The sequence below is a fragment of the Leguminivora glycinivorella genome, chromosome 12 (assembly GCF_023078275.1).
Source record: "Leguminivora glycinivorella isolate SPB_JAAS2020 chromosome 12, LegGlyc_1.1, whole genome shotgun sequence".
NCBI classification, from domain to species: Eukaryota; Metazoa; Arthropoda; class Insecta; order Lepidoptera; family Tortricidae; genus Leguminivora; species Leguminivora glycinivorella.
Genome location: NC_062982.1, coordinates 22,755,548 through 22,775,470, shown reverse-complemented (window position 1 = coordinate 22,775,470; position 19,923 = coordinate 22,755,548). Strand labels below are relative to the sequence as shown.

At 38.1% G+C, this 19,923-nt stretch overlaps 3 protein-coding genes across 3 annotated transcripts; 1 reads left to right on the top strand and 2 right to left on the bottom strand.

The window, feature by feature from the left end:
• Positions 1–3,625: 3,625 nt before the first annotated feature.
• LOC125231916 (integrin-linked protein kinase) lies at positions 3,626–14,480 on the top strand. Its single transcript, XM_048137519.1, has 8 exons — positions 3,626–3,897; positions 5,107–5,272; positions 6,160–6,344; positions 7,287–7,456; positions 8,941–9,086; positions 9,806–10,030; positions 11,120–11,308; positions 12,190–14,480. Exons 1-8 carry the CDS (start codon positions 3,809–3,811, stop codon positions 12,376–12,378), a joined length of 1,359 nt encoding a protein of 452 aa, XP_047993476.1. The 5' UTR covers positions 3,626–3,808; the 3' UTR covers positions 12,379–14,480.
• Positions 14,481–14,824: 344 nt separating this feature from the next.
• LOC125232179 (COMM domain-containing protein 3) lies at positions 14,825–15,236 on the bottom strand. The gene has a single exon (XM_048137809.1). It carries the CDS (start codon positions 15,113–15,115, stop codon positions 14,882–14,884), a length of 234 nt encoding a protein of 77 aa, XP_047993766.1. The 5' UTR covers positions 15,116–15,236; the 3' UTR covers positions 14,825–14,881.
• Positions 15,237–15,750: 514 nt separating this feature from the next.
• Positions 15,751–17,537, bottom strand: LOC125231896 (U1 small nuclear ribonucleoprotein A). The gene is made up of 4 exons (XM_048137487.1): positions 17,295–17,537; positions 16,928–17,166; positions 16,312–16,580; positions 15,751–15,962 (listed from the first exon to the last, which is right to left on the bottom strand). The coding sequence occupies exons 1-4, from the start codon at positions 17,296–17,298 to the stop codon at positions 15,803–15,805; spliced, it is 672 nt and encodes a 223-aa protein (XP_047993444.1). The 5' UTR covers positions 17,299–17,537; the 3' UTR covers positions 15,751–15,802.
• Between the last annotated feature and the right edge of the window lie 2,386 nt (positions 17,538–19,923).

Below are 19,923 nucleotides of genomic sequence, written 5' to 3'. Positions count from 1 at the left end.
TTTCGGAAATAATCGCTCCTAAAGGAAAAAAAAGTGCGTCCCCCCCTCTAAGTTTTGAACCATATGTTTAAAAAATATGAATAAAATCACAAAAGTAGAACTTTATAAAGACTTTCTAGGAAAATTGTTTTGAACTTGATAGGTTCAGTAGTTTTTGAGAAAAATACGGAAAACTACGGAACCCTACACTGAGCGTGGCCCGACACGCTCTTGGCCGGTTTCTGTTATTTAAATAGGGTTAATACACAGTATATCTGTGTCTTATGTATGGAACATAAAAGTATTAAAACGTAGGATATGATATGATACATAAGATGCATTCTGTTTTGTGATACCACAATGTATATGTATAGTCTTGACAGCCATTCAAGGTTTTATTCCCATCCCTTTCTCCCACGGCTGTTTTAAAGAGTAGGAAAGAGACAGTCATTAGTCACTTTAGTAATGTCATGGTTGACTAGACTATAAATATAATGGATAATGCCAGAATATTTTGTAAGTCAATATATCTGTGCAATATATCCAAGTTTTGCTGGTAACATAATGTTCAGACATCGGATTTGAGGAGGCAAAATTAAGTAATTCCTAGTAAGTGGAAATATTATCGATAATTTATTTTATCGATACAGGAACTCTCTATCGACCATTTAGTTTTGCCTCCAAATATCTGATAATATATCACAATTAGTGTTTAGAACTCGAACTAACGCATCTAGGCTAAATAAATCGATATTTTGTTACATAATCGTATTAAATGCATTCTATGATAAGGAAATTGTAAGTTTTCCCGATTCTGTACTAAAGTGTCTAAAGTGCGTACGTTGAATATGAATAAAATCGTACATCGACCTGTGTGAGTGGAACAGAAAAATAAATTGCTCGTGTGCGAAAGAGACAAGCGATACCAGGTCAGTGTACTATATTATTGATATTCAGTGGAAAGTTTTAAACAATTGAAGTCCATTTTGTTCAAGCAATTATACTATACTGCATATTATATTACTTGTGTTGTGAATATTGTAAATATTTGCTTGGACTTAAGTATCTTCTAAAGTACAGGAACGAGATATTAAAATTGTTTAGGCCTAACTGTTTGTTGATCTGTCTGTCCGTCGAATAAAGTTACAGTAACCTAAAGTCAGGACGCTAAAACAGAAAATATCGTACATTGACCTACCTATTCCTGTCTTTATCTCACACGAGTATTGCTGTCTCGCTCATGACGCCGACGATTAATGACACTGTGTGAGTGAGATAAAAATATTATTAGTGTGCGTGGTCGATAGAGTAAGAAATACCAGGTCAATGTACGAAATTCTTCATACTTAGCGTCTTTACTTTAGCTTAGTTTGACTTTATAATCAGAACTCATTTAAAACTTAAGTCTGAGGTACTTTCGTCGTACCGTGTAGAGTAGCTGTTGATATTGTGATATGTAAGGATAAATTATTAGTTTTAAGGCAGTCTTCACATTGAATGAATCCACACAGTAGTGCGCGAGTGAGACAGCGCTATACATATGTGGCGTTGTCTTGCTCACATATAGCGATGTGTGGATCCATCAGTGAAGATATTAGTCCCATTACTAACAATAAAAGATACATTTATTATTACTGACTGAACCAGATTTGTAAAGTCTAGTAAAAATTATGCTTCGGATTTGACAACTTATTCAGTTCTTCAAATGAATGCACGTTATCTATTCGCGGATTAGCAAAGTTCTAGTTTACGATTATTTTACTAGACTCTACACTTTAAAGTATAAACGTTAAGCACGAAGAATTTAGTACATTGACATGACATTTCCTGTCTATCGCACACGCGTAATTACGGCCCGGGACCTGTATGCCGCCTTCACTGATCCGCTTTCAAAATATATTCTGTATATTCCTGGCTCGTTTTTACCTAAAAACAAACACCCTGTATTACATTGCGCCAGCGATAGGAATTAGGGTCCCCAAACCTATCCCGAACGGCTTTCGCCGACCATAAATCGCTCGTCAGTAAGAACATGCGTTCAGCGACGACGTCTTCATATTAACGAGCGATTTTTGGTCGCTTAGAATCGATTCCGATGGGTTTAGGGAAACCCTTACGGCTCAGCCACGACATTGGCTTAGCCCAAGCGACAGCGGTGAGCGGCGGCCATACATTGCAGCGAGACACAGCGATGGGACTTTTCATTCGCACGTATGGCTGCCGCTCACCGCTGTCGCGCTTAGACCAATGCGGCTGGGCCGTTAGCGTGTCAATGACCGAATTTCTTCGTACTCATCGTTCTTACTTTACAATAAATGGATCTTTTTTTAAATAAGTGTAGTGTAGATATTATTGAATGCAGCTTCTACTCACAGTCACTAGCTGTCGTTCTGTGATGCGTTTTGTTTGTGCAAGGGAATTGTTTTCATTGTGTTCTAACACTACTTTATATTATAACGGTATTTTGAAATAAAGTTATTTTGAATACAATGTTTGGTGATTATTTCTTGCCATTTTTAGATGTGCCCCGTGTGACGCTGATTGTGAGGTACCTTCTGTCCTAACATTACATTTAACTCGATATCTAGACAATTTGATAAGTGGCAATTCCCGAAAAGTTTGTACATTTCGATCACGTCTCCGATTTTGATAAAAATTGGTAGGCTGATAGAGCAAGATCCACTAGGTTTCCCAAAATGTCTTGGGTTGTTTGTATGAAACCTTCCTTTTTTGTTACCAGATTTCTATACATTTTCGGTAACTAGTATGCCATTTGGGAGCGCCTATAGTATTCTCCCTGTAACGTTAGTTCAATTGGCGACCGGTCTGGTCTGGCCTAGCGGATAGTGACGCCGCCGAGCTGATGGTCCAGGGTTTGAATCCCGGTATGGGCATTTGTGTGAAAAAAAAAATTGTTCCTGAGTCATGGATGTTTTCTATACATATTTGTACCTATGTAAGGATGTCCTTATAGTATTTATTTGGTAGGTATCTACCTACATCGTTAAGAAAATAAAAACCAGCCTAGATATTAGAATATTATTATATAGAATAGATATTCCAGACAAAGCTTGTAGGTGCTTGTAGGTAAGTTTGTTATAAATAGAGATCTCTCAGCCAGGTATTTCCGGTGACCGCAAAGACCCGACCTATTTATGATCAAATCACGAAACATTGGCGGCTGAAATATGGGCTCTTGCACACAGCAGATGTGAAGGTGCAATCTAGTGCTAACGAGCATTACAAATAATAACAAATCCATTGAAGCTCGGCAGAAGTATAATAAATTTATTAATTAATAAAACAACCGCTTCCGCTGATAGTATGTAGGCTAGCTATTGCTTCTTTATACGTATGAATCGTATGATCAATCAGACGCATTAAACTCGCGCACTTTTATCCAAACATGCGCCGTGTGCAAGCTACAAGAAAATGTCAATCGAGACCGCGAATATTTATGTACTCTGGCAACTCAAAGCTACACTGCTAAATTAAAAACGCCTATTGAATCATGCAATTACCAACGACAAAGACGGCAGATACAGTAAATACCATAGAAAAATAGAGATCGCAATAAAAATGCATTAATGATGTCACTTTTAAGCGTTTCTAAATTTCTTCTCGCTATACTTTATTTTTAGTGGTTGCGAAACTGTCAAATTTACAGAGATGAATGAATGAGTAGTCCTGTATACTACATTAATATTTTGTTTTTCGTGTTTTATTTACACTTTAATTTTACATTTACATGTTTAGGTTTAAGTGAAAGAGTGCCTTGTCCATATAGTGAATATAAATTAGTGCTGGAGTGAGATATATTTGAGTAATCATGGAAGATATATTTCAGTGGTGTCGTGAAGGAAATGCCTTGCAAGTGAGGGTTTGGCTGGATGATATCGAGCATGACTTTAATCAGGGGTAAGTTTATGAGTTAAGTGTAGTTTCGAGAGTATTTAGGAGCCAGATGGTTGTTCAGGTTTTCCGCATATGGCATTGGAAGGCACGCCCACTCCTGTTTATGTCACGGCTCTCGTGGCCTAGTAATGTTTTAGAGTAATGCCGAAATAGATTAATAGCTGTGGTTTATTTGTACACAGAAAGGTTTACTATGAGCGTTAACAATGCTTAACGTTTCTTGAATCCTGTAGCTGCACAAGCAAGTCACTCAAATTTAAATTACCTATTTATTTAGATTTTCCTGTTTGAATTATTTTAGAATTCCGTTGTAATTAGTAAAGTGGCTATTTTCCTTGAACTACAGTTTTGTTTTTTAGTTTTATCAATCTCATATTTATGATATTAAAGCTAGTTTGTCATAAAGTTTCACTATTTTAAAGGGAAATCTGTTTATTACCATCCAAAAGAGGTTTGGATTTACCAGTTGTATTGTAATAAATATCTTAAACCTTAGAGTGGTAGGCTGTCAGATATATATTTTTATTGTTTTTCAGTTTTGTTTATGGTACAAAAGTATTAAATTTTGAGAGTAAGAAAGCTTAAATATTGAGACACAGACCAACCCCTATAGACATCCATTACAAGACGACTCGCGGTCACCAGCCTTACTTGTATTTGCCATGATATAAGCGCGGGCGCTCGCTGTGCCCGATCAGTAACGACCAAGTAACCGACCCGAAAGCAGCTCGTGTTTTTCGCAATAAAAAAATTGAAAAAGGATATTTTGGTGCCTTAAAGATGTCCACCTGTAGTGTGAAATGGTGTGGAAAGGTATCAAGAAGATCAAATTTAAAAACAGACGGTATTACATTCCACAAATAAGTCATATTTATAATTTATTCAGAGCCGGCATAGGTCAACTTACACTGGCTATTTACGCGACTCCCTTTTCATCTGGCGCGACTGCCTGCCGTCCTTGAAACGACCAATCGCAGCGCGCTAAACACATTCCCCTCCCGCTCCTCGCGCCCCAAGCACTGGTGATTTGTAGCGCGCACAAAATTTACAATATTGGCACTCTATAGAAGGTTCTCTGTGTATGGAGAGTAAGATAGCCCGCTCCGGGCTATTTTAGGCACCAGTATCTTAATAAATAACACAAACTATTAGTATACATATACATTGTAAAAGCAATGGGCTCAGCACTGATTTTTGAACTCAACATTCCAGTGATGACCACGACTTCAGCCCTCTCCACTGGGCCTGTAAAGAGGGCCACCAGAAGATCGTCGAGATGCTAATCAAGCGAGGAGCCCGGATCAATGTCACCAACATGGGTGACGATACACCGTTGCATCTGGCTTCCGCACATGGTCACCGGGCTATTGTTCAGTTGGTATGTATTTAGTGACTATAAGACAGCAGAGTCAAGCATTGTCAAGTTTTCATGGGAATGGTGTTCAGTATAAAGTAGAGACTGGCAAACAGACTTTCAGATGGTAAGAAAGAGAGATATATTAGAATATTAAAACTATATTCATCTGAATTGTGCTGAGAAAGAGGCTCATATAATAATGACGTAGAGGTCCGCGCCACAGTAAATAACACTGCGTGAAGGTCATTGTTTTAGAAAATAGTACATTACGATACAAGTGCGTAAAAAAGGAAGTTCGAAACAATCGACACGAGTTACGAATTCCCTTTTCGCACGTGTATCGTACGACGTTTTTCAGTACAGATGAGCCTCCGAAGTTTCGATCTGGCATATAATGAACCACTTCTCGCACTCGTGTCGATTTAAAACACTCCCTTCGGTCGTGTTTTAATTTATCGCCACTCGATTCGAACTTCCTCTTTTTCGCACTTGTATCGAAATGTACTATTTCATCGATTTTTCTGTTCTTATTCCATTTTTAGGCTGCAAATTATAGCATTGCTTGTGTTTAAGAGAGGCGAGCTAGCTATACATTTTCATACAAAGATCGGCGTGACTTTTTTGACAACACAGCGTAAATTCTTCTAAGTTGGTGCTAACTGTCTGTCTATCTGTTTGTCTGTCTGTGTGTGTGTCTGTCTGTGGCATCGTAGCTCCCGAACGGATGAACCGACTTAGATTTAGTTTTTTTTGTCTGAAAGCTGAGTTAATCGGTAGTCGGGAGTGTTCTTATGTTTCATGATAATCGGTCCACTATGTAGCAGTCGGGGGTTTTTTCAATTTTTTTATTTTGTGGTTATCAGTACTTTTATTACTACTTTTAGAATTGAATATATTGTTGTCCTCAGCTCCTTCAAAACCGCGTGGACGTAAATTTCACCAACGCACATGGCAACTCCCCGCTCCACTATGCCTGCTTCTGGGGCTATGGGCCCATAGCTGAAGACCTCGTCATGGCTGGGGCCTTAGTGTCATTGGCTAACAGAGATGGAGACACACCACTGGATAAGACTAGGGGCCAACTGGTTCAGAGGTAAGCTACAAGTATATTATGATACATAGCATATGATTGGCGCGAGATTATGCCGCCGTGACACAGATACCCGTCCTTATGTTATTAATACAATTAGAAAATGATGTGTGACCTACGTCGTGGCGAGATACTGTTCATCAATCAAGCATGTGCTAGTCCTGCTGAGCTGGAATGCTCAACCATCTTAAGCTAGCATAGCTAAAAAAAAAAATCTTTCATCTTACCGAAATTATTATTATTATTATTTTATTTGATACACTAGCAGCCCTTAGAGCTGTATATCACTGCACTTGTGTTTATTTGTAAATTAATTCCAAAGTTCACTGCTAGTTAGTTTAGTTTAAGTTTTAACTGAGGCCTGATGAAGACACATTGGTTAAAGGATATTGGTCTAATTGTCAAAACTGTGCTGAGAGATGTCAGTCAATGAAACCTGACTATGCACTAGGTCTTACACCACAACTAATTGTGGCCTAAGCTTGTGTAGGACATGTACTAATAGTACAAAAGACACTATTCCCTTGACTGTGTACTACTCCCAAATGATTCTGCTCTTTAGTACATTTAGTACACTCACACACGCGCAACAGAATGGTAGCGAAAGGAGCGAAGAGCCGAGGAGTGAGATTGACAGCAAAGCGAACCGTTAGATCCGTGTGATCCGGCCGCAACTGAACTAGAATCGACTGACTCGGACCGAGAGCGCGCAAAAACGGCCGATCAGCTCTCGACTAGTAAGTACGAACGAGATAGCACATATGTCACTCCGTTACTGTTCACCATATACTTGGTTTGACTCTCGCTCTCTCGGTGTATTATACTGCTGTACTAAAAGAACGAACTAGTACACTTAAGAGATCGTACTAGTTGGGAGCGATCTTTTCAGTAAACGAGCAGGCACAACTCTAACCACAATATCTGACATTAACCCTTTATCTCCAGACTCCACGAGCTAGCGATCCAACAAGGGCAGGAGATGAAGAAAATCCAGTTCAAGGACCAGTCGTGGCTCGGGACGCGGACGCGGTCGAGGGACGCCACTCTGTCGCGGCACAAGGGCATCAACATCAGCGAGCTGTCGCTACACACGCGCATGGCTGTCACACCCTCAGGTACTATCAGCTGCAAAAGTGCAGGGCGAATTTATCGAATATGTGCGGTATTTTTTTTTCCACAACAAAAAAATTAAAAATAAATGTTTATTTACGTTCAATTTGAGCTCTTTCTAACATACTCCACTTGACCTATAGTAACTTGAAATTTACAGTTTGCCCCCCTTTCGTTTTGGCCATTTTCTACAATTAAAATTATAAAATTAATAAAAATTATGCTTTCTATTTGTAGAGGTTAACATTGTTCATAACTATGCCTTTCAAATTGATAGCATAAGTAGTTCTCGAGATATTTAGTAATGTGACAGACAGACAGACGAACAGAGCGGCGCCATAAGGGTTCCTTTTGTACCTTTTTGGTACGGAACCCTAAAAACGTCTCCTTAGTACATTTTGTGTAGGAAAGACATAAGACGCGTCTTACGTCGCTTGTGTGGGACGCCTTAGGTACCTATACAGATACAGGGTTTATTTGGATGTCATTTAATATTCGCCAGTCGCTTTTCGGTGAAGGAAAACATCGTGAGAAAACCGAGCTAATCCCAATAAGGCCTAGTGACCCTTTCTTACAACTAGTGCCTGCGACAAATCTTGTGGCTAGTTGTCAAACCGGACTCCAGGCTTCCATGAGCCGTGGAAAATGCCAAGGAGTCATGACAGGTTTATTTGGGTAAGCGGGTCTGTGAAGGCAGCTACAAGATGCCGTACCGTACTTACGCGAAAACGGTCTTAGAGAACGAACTCGATTTTAAATTAAAGTAGATTGGCGTTGGCAGATTTTGGAAAGGCATACAGGGTGAGGAAAATGTCACAAATATGTTTTCCCCTCACTAGCTCGGAAACACATGTTTTATCCTTTAATACCAACGGGTAAAAACTCACTTTATCTACTAGTGGATAAAATAACTTGACATTGAATATAGTAAAATTTTCTGCTTTAAAATTGATAAAAGTGGGTGAATCTAGTTATTAAGATGATTTACCACCTGTAGAATTACTGAAAACAGTGATAAACGCGTTTTTTGTGTTGTAATTTCCTCGCTATAGTGAGGGGAAAAGTTTTGTGTTACACACGGGTGCAAATGTATTTTACTTCTCGTGTGTTGAAAAACTCGCCAAGCTCAGGATTCTATTCTTGAACCAACTTCAACTATAGAATCCTTTCGCTTGCTCGTTTTTCAATTCTACACTCGGGCGTTAAAATACAACTTTGCACCCTTGTATAACAAATAACTAATATGCCATCGGTCTCATTCCTAACCTATCCAAAACTAAACATACCAACAAAAAAAAATCGTTTAAAAATCGAGAAAAACTTTTCCCATACATTTGTGTGACAATGAAAACTTTAATTTTTTATATGTTGTTTTAAGCCAATCGATTCTTTTTTAGTATTCAATAGTTTCTTATTAGTGATCAATTTACGGTAATCTACTAAAGTGTCTCGCCGTACGCGTACATTTTTCATTTTTTTTTGTTATCAGGTGAAACTTGGCGCGGCCGTTGGCAAAAGAATGACATCGTGGCAAAGATCCTGGCCGTCCGCGAATGCACGCCGCGTATACAACGCGACTTCAACGAGGAATTCCCTAAACTCAGGATATTCTCGCACCCTAACATACTGCCCGTGGTAAGTTACTTATACCATGCGACATACCCTATAAACCCTATTTATCCCTCCCAATCACTGGTGATCACCAACTCGACCCACTTAGTGAGCAGTCGAGTCGTTCAGCCTAAGTTCTCAGCATGCTGTTGCTCATACCGTGCATTCGTTTCAGCAGGGAGGCAACTCTTTTGCGCCTAATTGCAGAGAAATCATCCGTCCTCGCCTCTGCAAACATACCAGAGGCACTCGAGTAGTGCAAAATCACTCTTTTTTTTATTATTATTATAAATGGGCTTACTCTTGACCACAGACTAGCCAAAGGCAAAGCCTACGTGGCCTACGATGGAGTGAGCTCGCCCAGAAGATGCCTGTTCACTCTTGATTTGAAGGTTGCCGGGTTATATGAGCTCTTACGAAGAAAACGCTAATCTCATTTAATTTCTACAATTTATTAAAATTTTGCTGTAAATTTCATTTTAGTATGGTCGACCAATTTGAATCCTAGGCCACTAGAACCCTATTGACACCATGCTGTATTTGTCAAAGAAGTCACATCGACGTTTACTGTGAAAAGGTTATACAGTGGCCTAGGATTTAAATTGGTTGACTTGGGGGATTTCGTGGGCGAAGTATCGATTTAACTAAATGCCATCTCTAGGAAAACTCATTTTTGTGTTTTTACACATATTTCGACCAATCCCAGATATTGCGTAAAATTACCCATTTTCCTATTTCCCCAGGTGGGTTGCTGCACGTCCCCGCCGTCGCTCGTGGTGATCTGCCAGTACATGTCGTGGGGCTCGCTGTACGCGCTCCTCCACGGCGCCGGGCGCGTCGTCGTCGACGCCGCAGCGGCGCTCCGGCTAGCCCGGGACGTGGCCAAGGGCATGGCGTATCTGCACTCGCTACAGAAGGATAGGGACCATCAGCTGCCGTTGTATCAGCTTAACAGCCGACATGTCATGGTGAGTTAAAGAAGGATCACACATGTTTTAGATATGCCTCGTACCGTTGTTGGAATAACGCCCCGCCGCCACTTAGAAATCTATAGGAATACGTGGCCAAAGGCATGGCGTATCTGCACTCGCTGCAGAAGGATAGGGACCATCAGTTGCCGCTGTATCAGCTTAACAGCCGACATGCCATGGTGAGTTTTTATGTGTTTTAGATATGCCTCGTGAAACTATTGGAATAACCTGCCCCTATAGCGATGGGGCTAAGGGCATGTATCTGCACTCGCTACAGAAGGATAGGGACCATCAACGGCCGCTGTATCAGCGTAACAGCCGACATGGCATAGTAAGTTAAAGAAGGATCACACATGTTTTAGATATGCCGCGTGCCGCTGCTGGAATAACACCCCTCCACCCTTGAGCTCAAACAGTGTTACTTTGCTAATCCGCGAAAATGACGTGCTCTTTAATCAGTAGGTACTAGGTACTAGCCTGTTATACCTACTTACATGCGTATTTTATACAACATGCAATTAATGTTCCCACCTTCTCACCGCAAAAATAAAAACGCAATTAATTCAACATCAAAAATACAAAACTCGACACGTGTTTCGCCTCTCTACGAGGCATCCTCAGGGATGAGGATTCTTCTCATAACTGTTTATATTTGTATAATTTATGCAACTGGTGCTTAATGAGAAGCATTTATATACATGAGTGTTTTAATACCTGATTATGTACTTAATTTATGCAAATAACTTTTTCTCAAACATGCAATGAAATATTGTCTTTACGTTCCTTAAAATGGGCTGGGAAGTATCGCTTTTTGGGCGCAACAACTCGAGAGAACTGTAAAGGGATTTCATATTATTTTTTAGGCCTAGGCCTGCAAAGTAACCTTTTTTTATAAAATATTGTCCTTTAGAGCATTTTTATTTTATTTCATTGTATGTTTGAGAAAAGCACTATACATGCCTCGGCGTGAAAACGGATTCCCGGCCTCGTATCCCTCTATCCGTATATACCCACTTGGCCGGAAATCCTCATTTTCCCGGCCTCTGATGTAATGTAATATACCTACATACATTTTTATTCCCCCAGATCGACGAGGACATGACAGCGCGCATCAACATGGCGGACTCGAAGTTCTCGTTCCAAGAGCGCGGGCGCTGCTACGCGCCGGCCTGGCAGGCGCCCGAGGCGCTGCAGCGCCCGCGCGCCAAGCGCAACGCCGAGGCCTGCGACATGTGGAGCTTCGCCGTGCTGCTGTGGGAGCTGGCCACCAGAGAGGTACGGAATACCATCCCGATCTACATAATACCCGCGGCTTGAGGCGAGAGTGGTACGGAATACCAACCTTTTTAAGGCGTCGCCAGTCGCCACGTAGGTTATTTTCAGAACTTTTTACAACACACGGAAACTCGAGGAGTTCTAAGTGGAATGTGGACTTTGCGACAGCAAGAGTAACTTGTTATTATGCCTATCTGTGGGAGTTGGCGACGAGAGAGGTAAGGAATACTAACCCTGGCTAACGGGGAGTAAGATGTACGGCAAGCAAACGCCGCCTGCATCCTCCTCCCCCGAGACGAGATCCGCGATGAAAGTGGTACGGAATACCAAGCCTTTTAGGGCGTCGCCACGTAGGCTATTTTCAGAACTTTCTAGAACACATCGAGAAGTTCTAATAGCGTTGAGGTTTGCGATATGTGGTGCTTTGCTGTGCTGCTGTGGGAGTTGGCGACGAGAGATGTACGGAATACCAACCCTGGCTACAAGAGATTTAGTACATAATATCCGTGCGCTATGCGACGGCGACGAGAGAGGTACAGAGTACCCGAGGTTCGAGGTGAAAGTGGTACCGAGTACTTGTTCGTTGTTTTTAGAACTTTCCACTCTTTCTAGAGCACTGGCGTTACTGAATCGCAACAAAGTTTGCGATATACCTTTGCTTTACTGTGGGATTTGGCGACTAGAGGTGTACGGAATACCCTTCCATAATGTTTAGTTTGTTCGTAGTTCGTAGCCGGTACGAGACAGTTACCTCAGGCATTTCAATGTGCATCATATTTGTTAATTTTGATTAAATTTAGCCATTCTGTACAAAATTCAAAGAGGGAGGGTTTTTTTAATTTCTATTACTGGGTTTATTCTTATTAAATTTAATTCCACAGGTTCCGTTCGCGGACCTATCCCCAATGGAGTGCGGCATGAAGATAGCCCTGGAGGGGCTCCGCGTGACCATACCGCCGGGCGTGTCTCCGCACGTGGCCAAGCTCATCCGCATCTGCATGAACGAGGACATCGGCAAGCGGCCCTCCTTCAACATGATACTGCCCATCCTTGACAAGATGAACAAGTAAATAACGCAATTTTGTGACACAGATTCAACTGCCCTCTTCCCCAGAACAAAACCCCAAATAATTATTTTAACTGTCCGTGAGCATAGTACAAAGTACTAGAATACAGAGTTCTGAAAAAAAAACTGATTTGACATCGAAAAAACACATTTGAACAAGTAAAAGCACGGTTTTGGGACACAGATTTTCACTGCCCCAAAACATGATCCCATATAGTAATTTACACTGTTTATAAGCGTGATACCCCATTTGTATTATTATGCCTATTCTCGAGAATATTGACAAATAAAACAAAACACAATTGTATGACAAAAAAATCAACTGTCCTCTTCCCCAAAACATTATCCCATATACTCATTTTCATTGTCGTGAGCATGGTAGTACAGATGTAGTGCATACTCTTAATAGTTAACCATCGTATTTTCTCGGACACTTTGTATTTGTCATGCCACTTCAAATAATAACAGAACGTCTTGTACGGAGACTGACTAAAATAGCATGACATGTTTGTTCGTTTCCGAAAAATAAAATATAAAATCATCATAAACTACATCTATACTATAATGCGTATTCCCTAATTAGGTAATTTGGGGAAATATTACTGAGATTTTACGTCTTGTACTTATACAATTTTTTTAATGCAGATACCCAATGATTTGACTTATTCTTAATTCTTATTGATTTTTTCTTACGAATTCTTTAGTGTGTGAATAAATTTAAATCTTCTATAGTACATTTTAAATATAAAAGTAGTTGGGGTTGTTGTTTTTAATGATTTTTATATAAGCATTAAAAATGGGTATTTTTCAAGTGCCATCTTATACACTGATAATATACAAAGTTTTATAAATATGACGTAAGAAATAATATTTCATGCAATAGTTAAATAATTAAATCATTGGTTTTTATATTTTTGACACATCACTTGTTTTGTAACTGCCAGTATTGTAATTGTTGTTTTTGTATTAAGTAAGGTTGTATTTTTGTATTCTTTTTTTTTTATTATTGATGTAGGTATCAATGTTTTATTGAATACTTAACGTAAATTTATATAAAACTATAAAATCTAATTTTAACATAAATGAAGCTAAAGATTTCTTTTAAAACTAAATGCTAAGTATTTTCTGTTTTCATAGCTAAAAGATGTTTCTGAAATCTTATAAAACATTTAACTAGGTGCTATTATAATAAATGCCTGTACTTAAAAGTTCAGAAATTACTTGAAAATACTTTAGGGCCATTTTCATACTCAGAATCGCGAGGTCTTTCGACCCTGATAGGAGAAAAAAAATGTCCCAAGATTTTCATACATTTTTCAAACCTTCCATTCATTCCACCATACAAAATGTATGAAAAAATGGTAACGGAATGGGAAAAAACCATAGGACACTTTTTTTCTTCTGTTAGGATTGAAATAGCTCGAGATTCTGAGTGGAAACCACATAAAAAATTCTAAATCCAAAACAGATTTTATAATCCAATTTTGAAGGATTCCACCAATACCAATTTATACCTAATACCTATACATTGAAATAGCTATAAGATTAACATGAATCTCTAAATAACAAAATATACATTTATACATTAATGTATAATAGAAAAGGGTTACTTCCACTACCTATTTACCATGAAGTTATGTGGTAAGTGACTAGGTGGTAACAACTGAGAACTGACTTGTAAAAAAAATCCTAAAAGAGTTTGCCAGTACTGCAGGTACATCAAGATCATATTTTAAAAAATATGGGTGCCAGTAACTTAACTAAAAAGAAAGTATGCATGAATTCTTAGAATTTGGCACCTTATTCTTTGATCTTTTTCTAAGTTGTTACTCCACTGACAATTTTGTGGTAAATAAAGAAAATACATAATTGCCAATTATTGCTTGTAGTGTAGATGTTATGTATACTGTTGTGCTTGTAACTTTGTGCCTTACATTGACTAAAATGTAATAATTATGAATTGTAAATCTAGTTAAATGGTATATTATTTCTAACAGTGATGGATGTGGTACTAAATAATTATTAAAATTAGTGCTATTTTGATGTGAAATGAAATTAATTTATGTTACAAATATATTATATGATTAACTTATGAAAAGTTTACATTTATTATTGTTTTATTTATCCTTTTACCTTATTAGTTCTAGTTACAAGCTTAATGAATTAAGACAGTCATTATAAAGAGACCATTTTCTTATCAGTGATAAGTCAAGATCTTTTAGACAAGTTTTTGCTCTGCAACAATTTTTATAAGCAATGGTTGTCTATGCCAGTCTTCTCCAAATTAAATATGATAAGAGATAAAATGAGCCTTAGGTAATACCTAGTTACGTTGACAGTGATTTTACACCTATTAAGGAATATTACTTCTGGTGACACACAACGAAAAAGAAAATTATTGAGCTCAATACTGCACCGTTGAATATACAAGAAATAAGACAAATAGCAAATTCACGTTAATAACATTTATTTGCACTATACACAAAATCTCATGATCATTCACAAGTTCACGCCAGTTCAGTTTTCATCGTCTCGCAATGCCGCACCAGGTCCTTAAGCTTGTATACCAGATCCTGTAACTCTTGGCTTCCGCAGGTAAAACGTATGTCTTCACCAGAATCAGTTTTTAACACCACTGTGTACAGTAAGTTGTCAGAGCCTACACCGGGCGTGTTAGTCACTACTTCTAGTTTCCATTCTACGTCGACTATGTTTGGCAATGTGTTCGAAATTGAATCCATAATTATAATTTTAGTTTAATCTATTTTCATTCAACCATTTTGTTAAAACTGTAAAAAGTTACTTTCTGTTGTGATTCCATTTAGGGCGTTGTTTTGACACTTGAACTGTCAGTGAATTTGACGTTTATCGGTGTTTCCATATCAGTTTGTACAAAAACTACCTTTTCTACTACAGTGAGAGAGAGAGAAAGAAGTCGAGATATCTCTTTCTTACTATACTTTGGGAGTGACTTACAGAGCCAAATTGCGGAAAATAAAAATGCGTGGAAAGCCAGCAAAAAAAAAACGAGATATTGGGTGTTTCCGTACTTTCAATATAAATGTAGAAAAGTGTAAACTTTGCTTAGGACTCTGCAGTTTTATCCAGTTTTGGGGACGATCGATTCTCCGTACAAACAGTTACTTCTCTCGTAACTGCTTAGATACTTCAAAGAAAACCGAGTAAATGCCTTTTCCAGAAGTTGAATTTGTGAAATATGTCTGTCTACGTAATTTGCAGACTGAGTTAAAATTTGTTTAATTTCAAATTATCGCATACCTACTAGAATAGGATGGTCAAGGAAACAACTAAAGTATAAATAACTAATCACAGCCTAGAGAGCTGTTCAGGCGAAGTGCAATGCTCAAAACAGTTCTCAATTTTTTTGTACTTTATTTCATAATATACAAATAATCACTTATAGGTATCTACTTCTTAGCAAATGTAATCTTCATAGCATGTGACGGAGAGATCTTGAAGCCTTGAAGGGCCTCCTTCGCTGCCGCTGACTGCATTTCATTTGCATACTCAACAAAGGCAATGTCGTGCCTGTTTGGTACCAGGCGGACTTCTTTGAAACCAGGGAATCTGGAAAAGAAAATAATGTGGTAATTAGTTTTGATGAGGTCTAGTTGGGTTTGGAATGTCAGATGGCAGTCGCTTTCGTAAAACTAGTGCCTACGCCAAATCTTGGGATTAGTTGTCAAAGCGGACCCCAGGCTCCCATGAGCCATGGCAAATGCCGGGATAACGCAAGGAGGATGATGATGAATTAGTTTTGATGAGAAATCTTCAAAATTCTGAATTCTGTTAACCGAAAAAGTGGAAAAAATACTGTCCTGAGACTCACTACCTCAACATTGTTGGCAGATGTTTCTGCTTCTTAAAAATTCGATGTCTATTTAACCGTAAGAAAAAAAAAGAATGCAATACTAACTGGTTAAACAACATAGACAACATCATCTCCGAGGTCTCATCGGGCAGATTTGTAAGGAACAAGATCTGGTTAGGTGGCTGCTCAATATTCGTATGGTTGAGGATGCTCGGCTGTCCGAAGCCAGGGATCATGCTGGCGCGGGCATCCTTGTTCTTCTTCTTGCGGCTGTCGTCCAGGCCTTTGGGCATCTTGGGGCGTTTGGGACGCTCTTGGAAGGTACCCTTGATCTTAGAGATGACATCGCTGTCAGTCTTGCAGTATTGGATTCTCTGGAATAAAAATGTTTTTAAAGCGTGTTCAGTGAATTTGATTGTCATTAATCATTCTTATTGTGATTTTTTATAAAGGTTACGAGTTTATGCTGAAGTCATTACGGTAAACAAATATTTTAAGGTTTCAGTCTAAAATCCCTTACTGTATTTTAAGGGTTAGTTACACTAAGCCATAATTTTACTATTTTAGTAAAATGGCATGGTATTCTATTAAAGGAAACTAAATATATCGCCACGCCAAAATAATACTAAAACAAATTCATTGCTTTAGGATATTGTCAGTGATTAATAGAGATAACACATAACAAGTTAAATGAGTTTCAAGTACAGAGTTTTATACTTACCATGGGCTTATCATAGAAAGGGAATCCTTGCATACTTCTCAAAGCAACTGTAGCGCTAGAAATTTCCTTAAAAATAACAAATGCCTGGCCTCGCATTTTTAGAGTCTTCAACGCAACTATGTCCAAGATTTGGCCGAACTGTGAGAAAATAGCATATAGAGACTTCTTTAACTCCTCCTTTTTGATTTTCTCGTTTAAATTGTTTATGTAGATCGTGTGGTTGGGCCGAATATCCATTGCTGTAAATAGAAATTTATTTTTAGGTTACATTTTCAAATTATCACAATAACAAACAAATCAGCTGAAATATTCTGATACATATAGCTGATATGTAACAGAGGTAAATTTATTTGTAATATATACTCACTCATCTTGGAAGATTACGTTTTTATTAACACAAAAACTTGATGACTAGATTCTTTAGAGGTTAGAACACAAAGTTCCTGTTATTGGCACAGCGCGGCTGGTTATAGAAAAACACAAACTTGTAGCGATGAACAGGCACTAGTAACAGATATTTGAAATCACAATTCTGAAATAATATCAAGAATTTCACTGAATTCTCAAAAATGCCGACGCCAGAAACACTCGCCTATCAATTATTCGCTGACGCTTACAGTGTTACCTAATGTAAAATACTACAATACAATCAAATCAATGGCAGAGGCCGTATTGCGTCGAATAAATTTAATTTTCTATCAACATTCTCCACGCTGACAAACATAAAATAAAAATTCAAAATTATTATCATGTTTAACTTTTAGCAACTGCTTTTGAAAGACTCGAGAATTTTTAATGTGGTTTTTTTACCTGGCATCATTGAACAATTTCGCGGGCCGACTTAACCCTGCAAACGCCCAAGGCACAGTAACGAGTTTAATTTTTTAAATAATATTTGCTATAGACGAGACAGTTAACCAAATGTTGGCACTAAAAAAAAGCAGCAAAATTCAAATGTTCTATGCGAATTAAACCAAAACATCACTAAATATTGTAGAGCAATGACTAATTTGTAACAGTTAAATGTGTTTTATTCAATAAAAAAACTTTTTCAGTAAAAATAATAGCAAAATAATTTTTGTGTTGGACCACAGAATATATAATAGTACAAGTACAGAAGGCCCACTGCTTTGATGTTCACGACATGCCGCCTTTTTAAATGCCTACAAAATTCTTACAAAGAAACGGGCGTCGGGCGATAGGGTTGTCTATGGATTAAAACGAATTAATACTCAGATAAAATGTTATACTATTATATTCAAGTTTTGGGTACTTTCTAGGTATATCTATAGTATTTATATATGTTTGTTTAAGTTCCAACATCACAAGCCTTATTGAACCTTTCCGGGGTACTTATTAATAGTAGATCTGTGTAAAAATGTCCTATGGTATTTATTTTATTCATGATATGTATTTAACTAAGCATTATTAGCCATTTCACAAGCGGACATCGCGTAAGAACCTTAAAAAAAACTCGCGACGTAAAGTAACAATAGAACGTGCGAAAGTGCGTTTCGTGAGAACGCGCGCCACCCCTGATTAGGCCGCGAACTCGCGGCCGCAAGCATGTACTTGCAGCGCGGCGATAGAAACGCGGAGTGAGCCGCCCCTGGTTGGACATTAAATCAATTGGCTTTATAGACTGTAATTAATATTGATCTCTTAAAATAGGTGTAATTGTAAATAAAACAACAGGAACACAATCAAATAGACATTTAATTTAGCTTAACTTCTAAATTCTTTGGTACTTCGGGTCAGTTCCTCCAACAAACAAAATAAATAACTTGTTTTGTAAATAAACAAAGACCGACCCTAAGTGTACATTACCTTTGAACATTACGTTAACTATAATTTATACTTTTGCAAAATAACCGGAACCTATTGATGAATGACTTTATCGTAGATCTTTAACGTGACAGAACAGAAGACAACTTTGGCAATGTGACAGAAAAATACGGAACCCTAAAAATATTCAGATTGGACTGAGCAAGTGAGCACAGCTTTAAGAAAATATATTTTGCTCATGCGCGGATCCAGGGGGGGTCATAGGGGTCATGACCCCCCCCCCCCCCCCCCCCTGGAGCCTAGGTTAGCCATACAAATAGACCACGTGACCCCCCCGGGCCTGGGCCTTACCACGTGACCCCCCCCTGGGCACGAAGCTGGATCCGCGCTTGATTTTGCTCTGAGGGACTGAGCCCTCGGAATTAAAATTAAACCTAATAATGCATCGCATTAATACATAGTTCCTTTTTCTTCCTATTTAGGTTTAAATTGTAATTTGAAATTACTGTTTTGAATTTAGAATATTGCAAGGTTAAAATTAAAAAAAAAAACTTACGAAATATAATCTATCGTTATAAAATCTGCGGACCCAAAAGGTAGGAATACTTCAACAAGTAAATACAAAGTACTTATATTTGAACAGCCAACGCTGAAAATTATTATGTTAATGTTGACCTAGTAAAATAAGTATTGCAATACAAGGTCATCCATCGAAGGTTGCGTTGATGTCTTTTTCTAACATACATACACTCATACTGAACATCGTCGTTGTTACAATGCTTGTTTTGGTTTTACAGCTATGAAATGTAAGTTATGTAAGCTATGTGCATAATATATAATTGTGCTGATTTACTATTTAATTCGGAAAATGTTAGTTGACAGATAATTTTATATCGAATTTAATAAAACCTAGGCGATTTCTTATAAAGTTCTCTGTTCTATTTTCCAATTATACTTACAGTACTTGTTATTAGGAAAAAAATGTGCATCTCAATCAGTGCTGTGCATTTTTTAAATTTGTTTTTTTTTTCACGCACTCTTTGGATCTTTCTAAAAGGAAAGAGTCCTAAACTTTTCAAATATTTCTTTGGATAGTGTCTTCATCATACAGAAGTCAATAAAATGTTAGCTGATTGAAAATAGAATTTCTTATTGCACTCAAAGGCGCTCATGATTCTGAGTAATGAAAGCATAACGTGATTATTGAAATT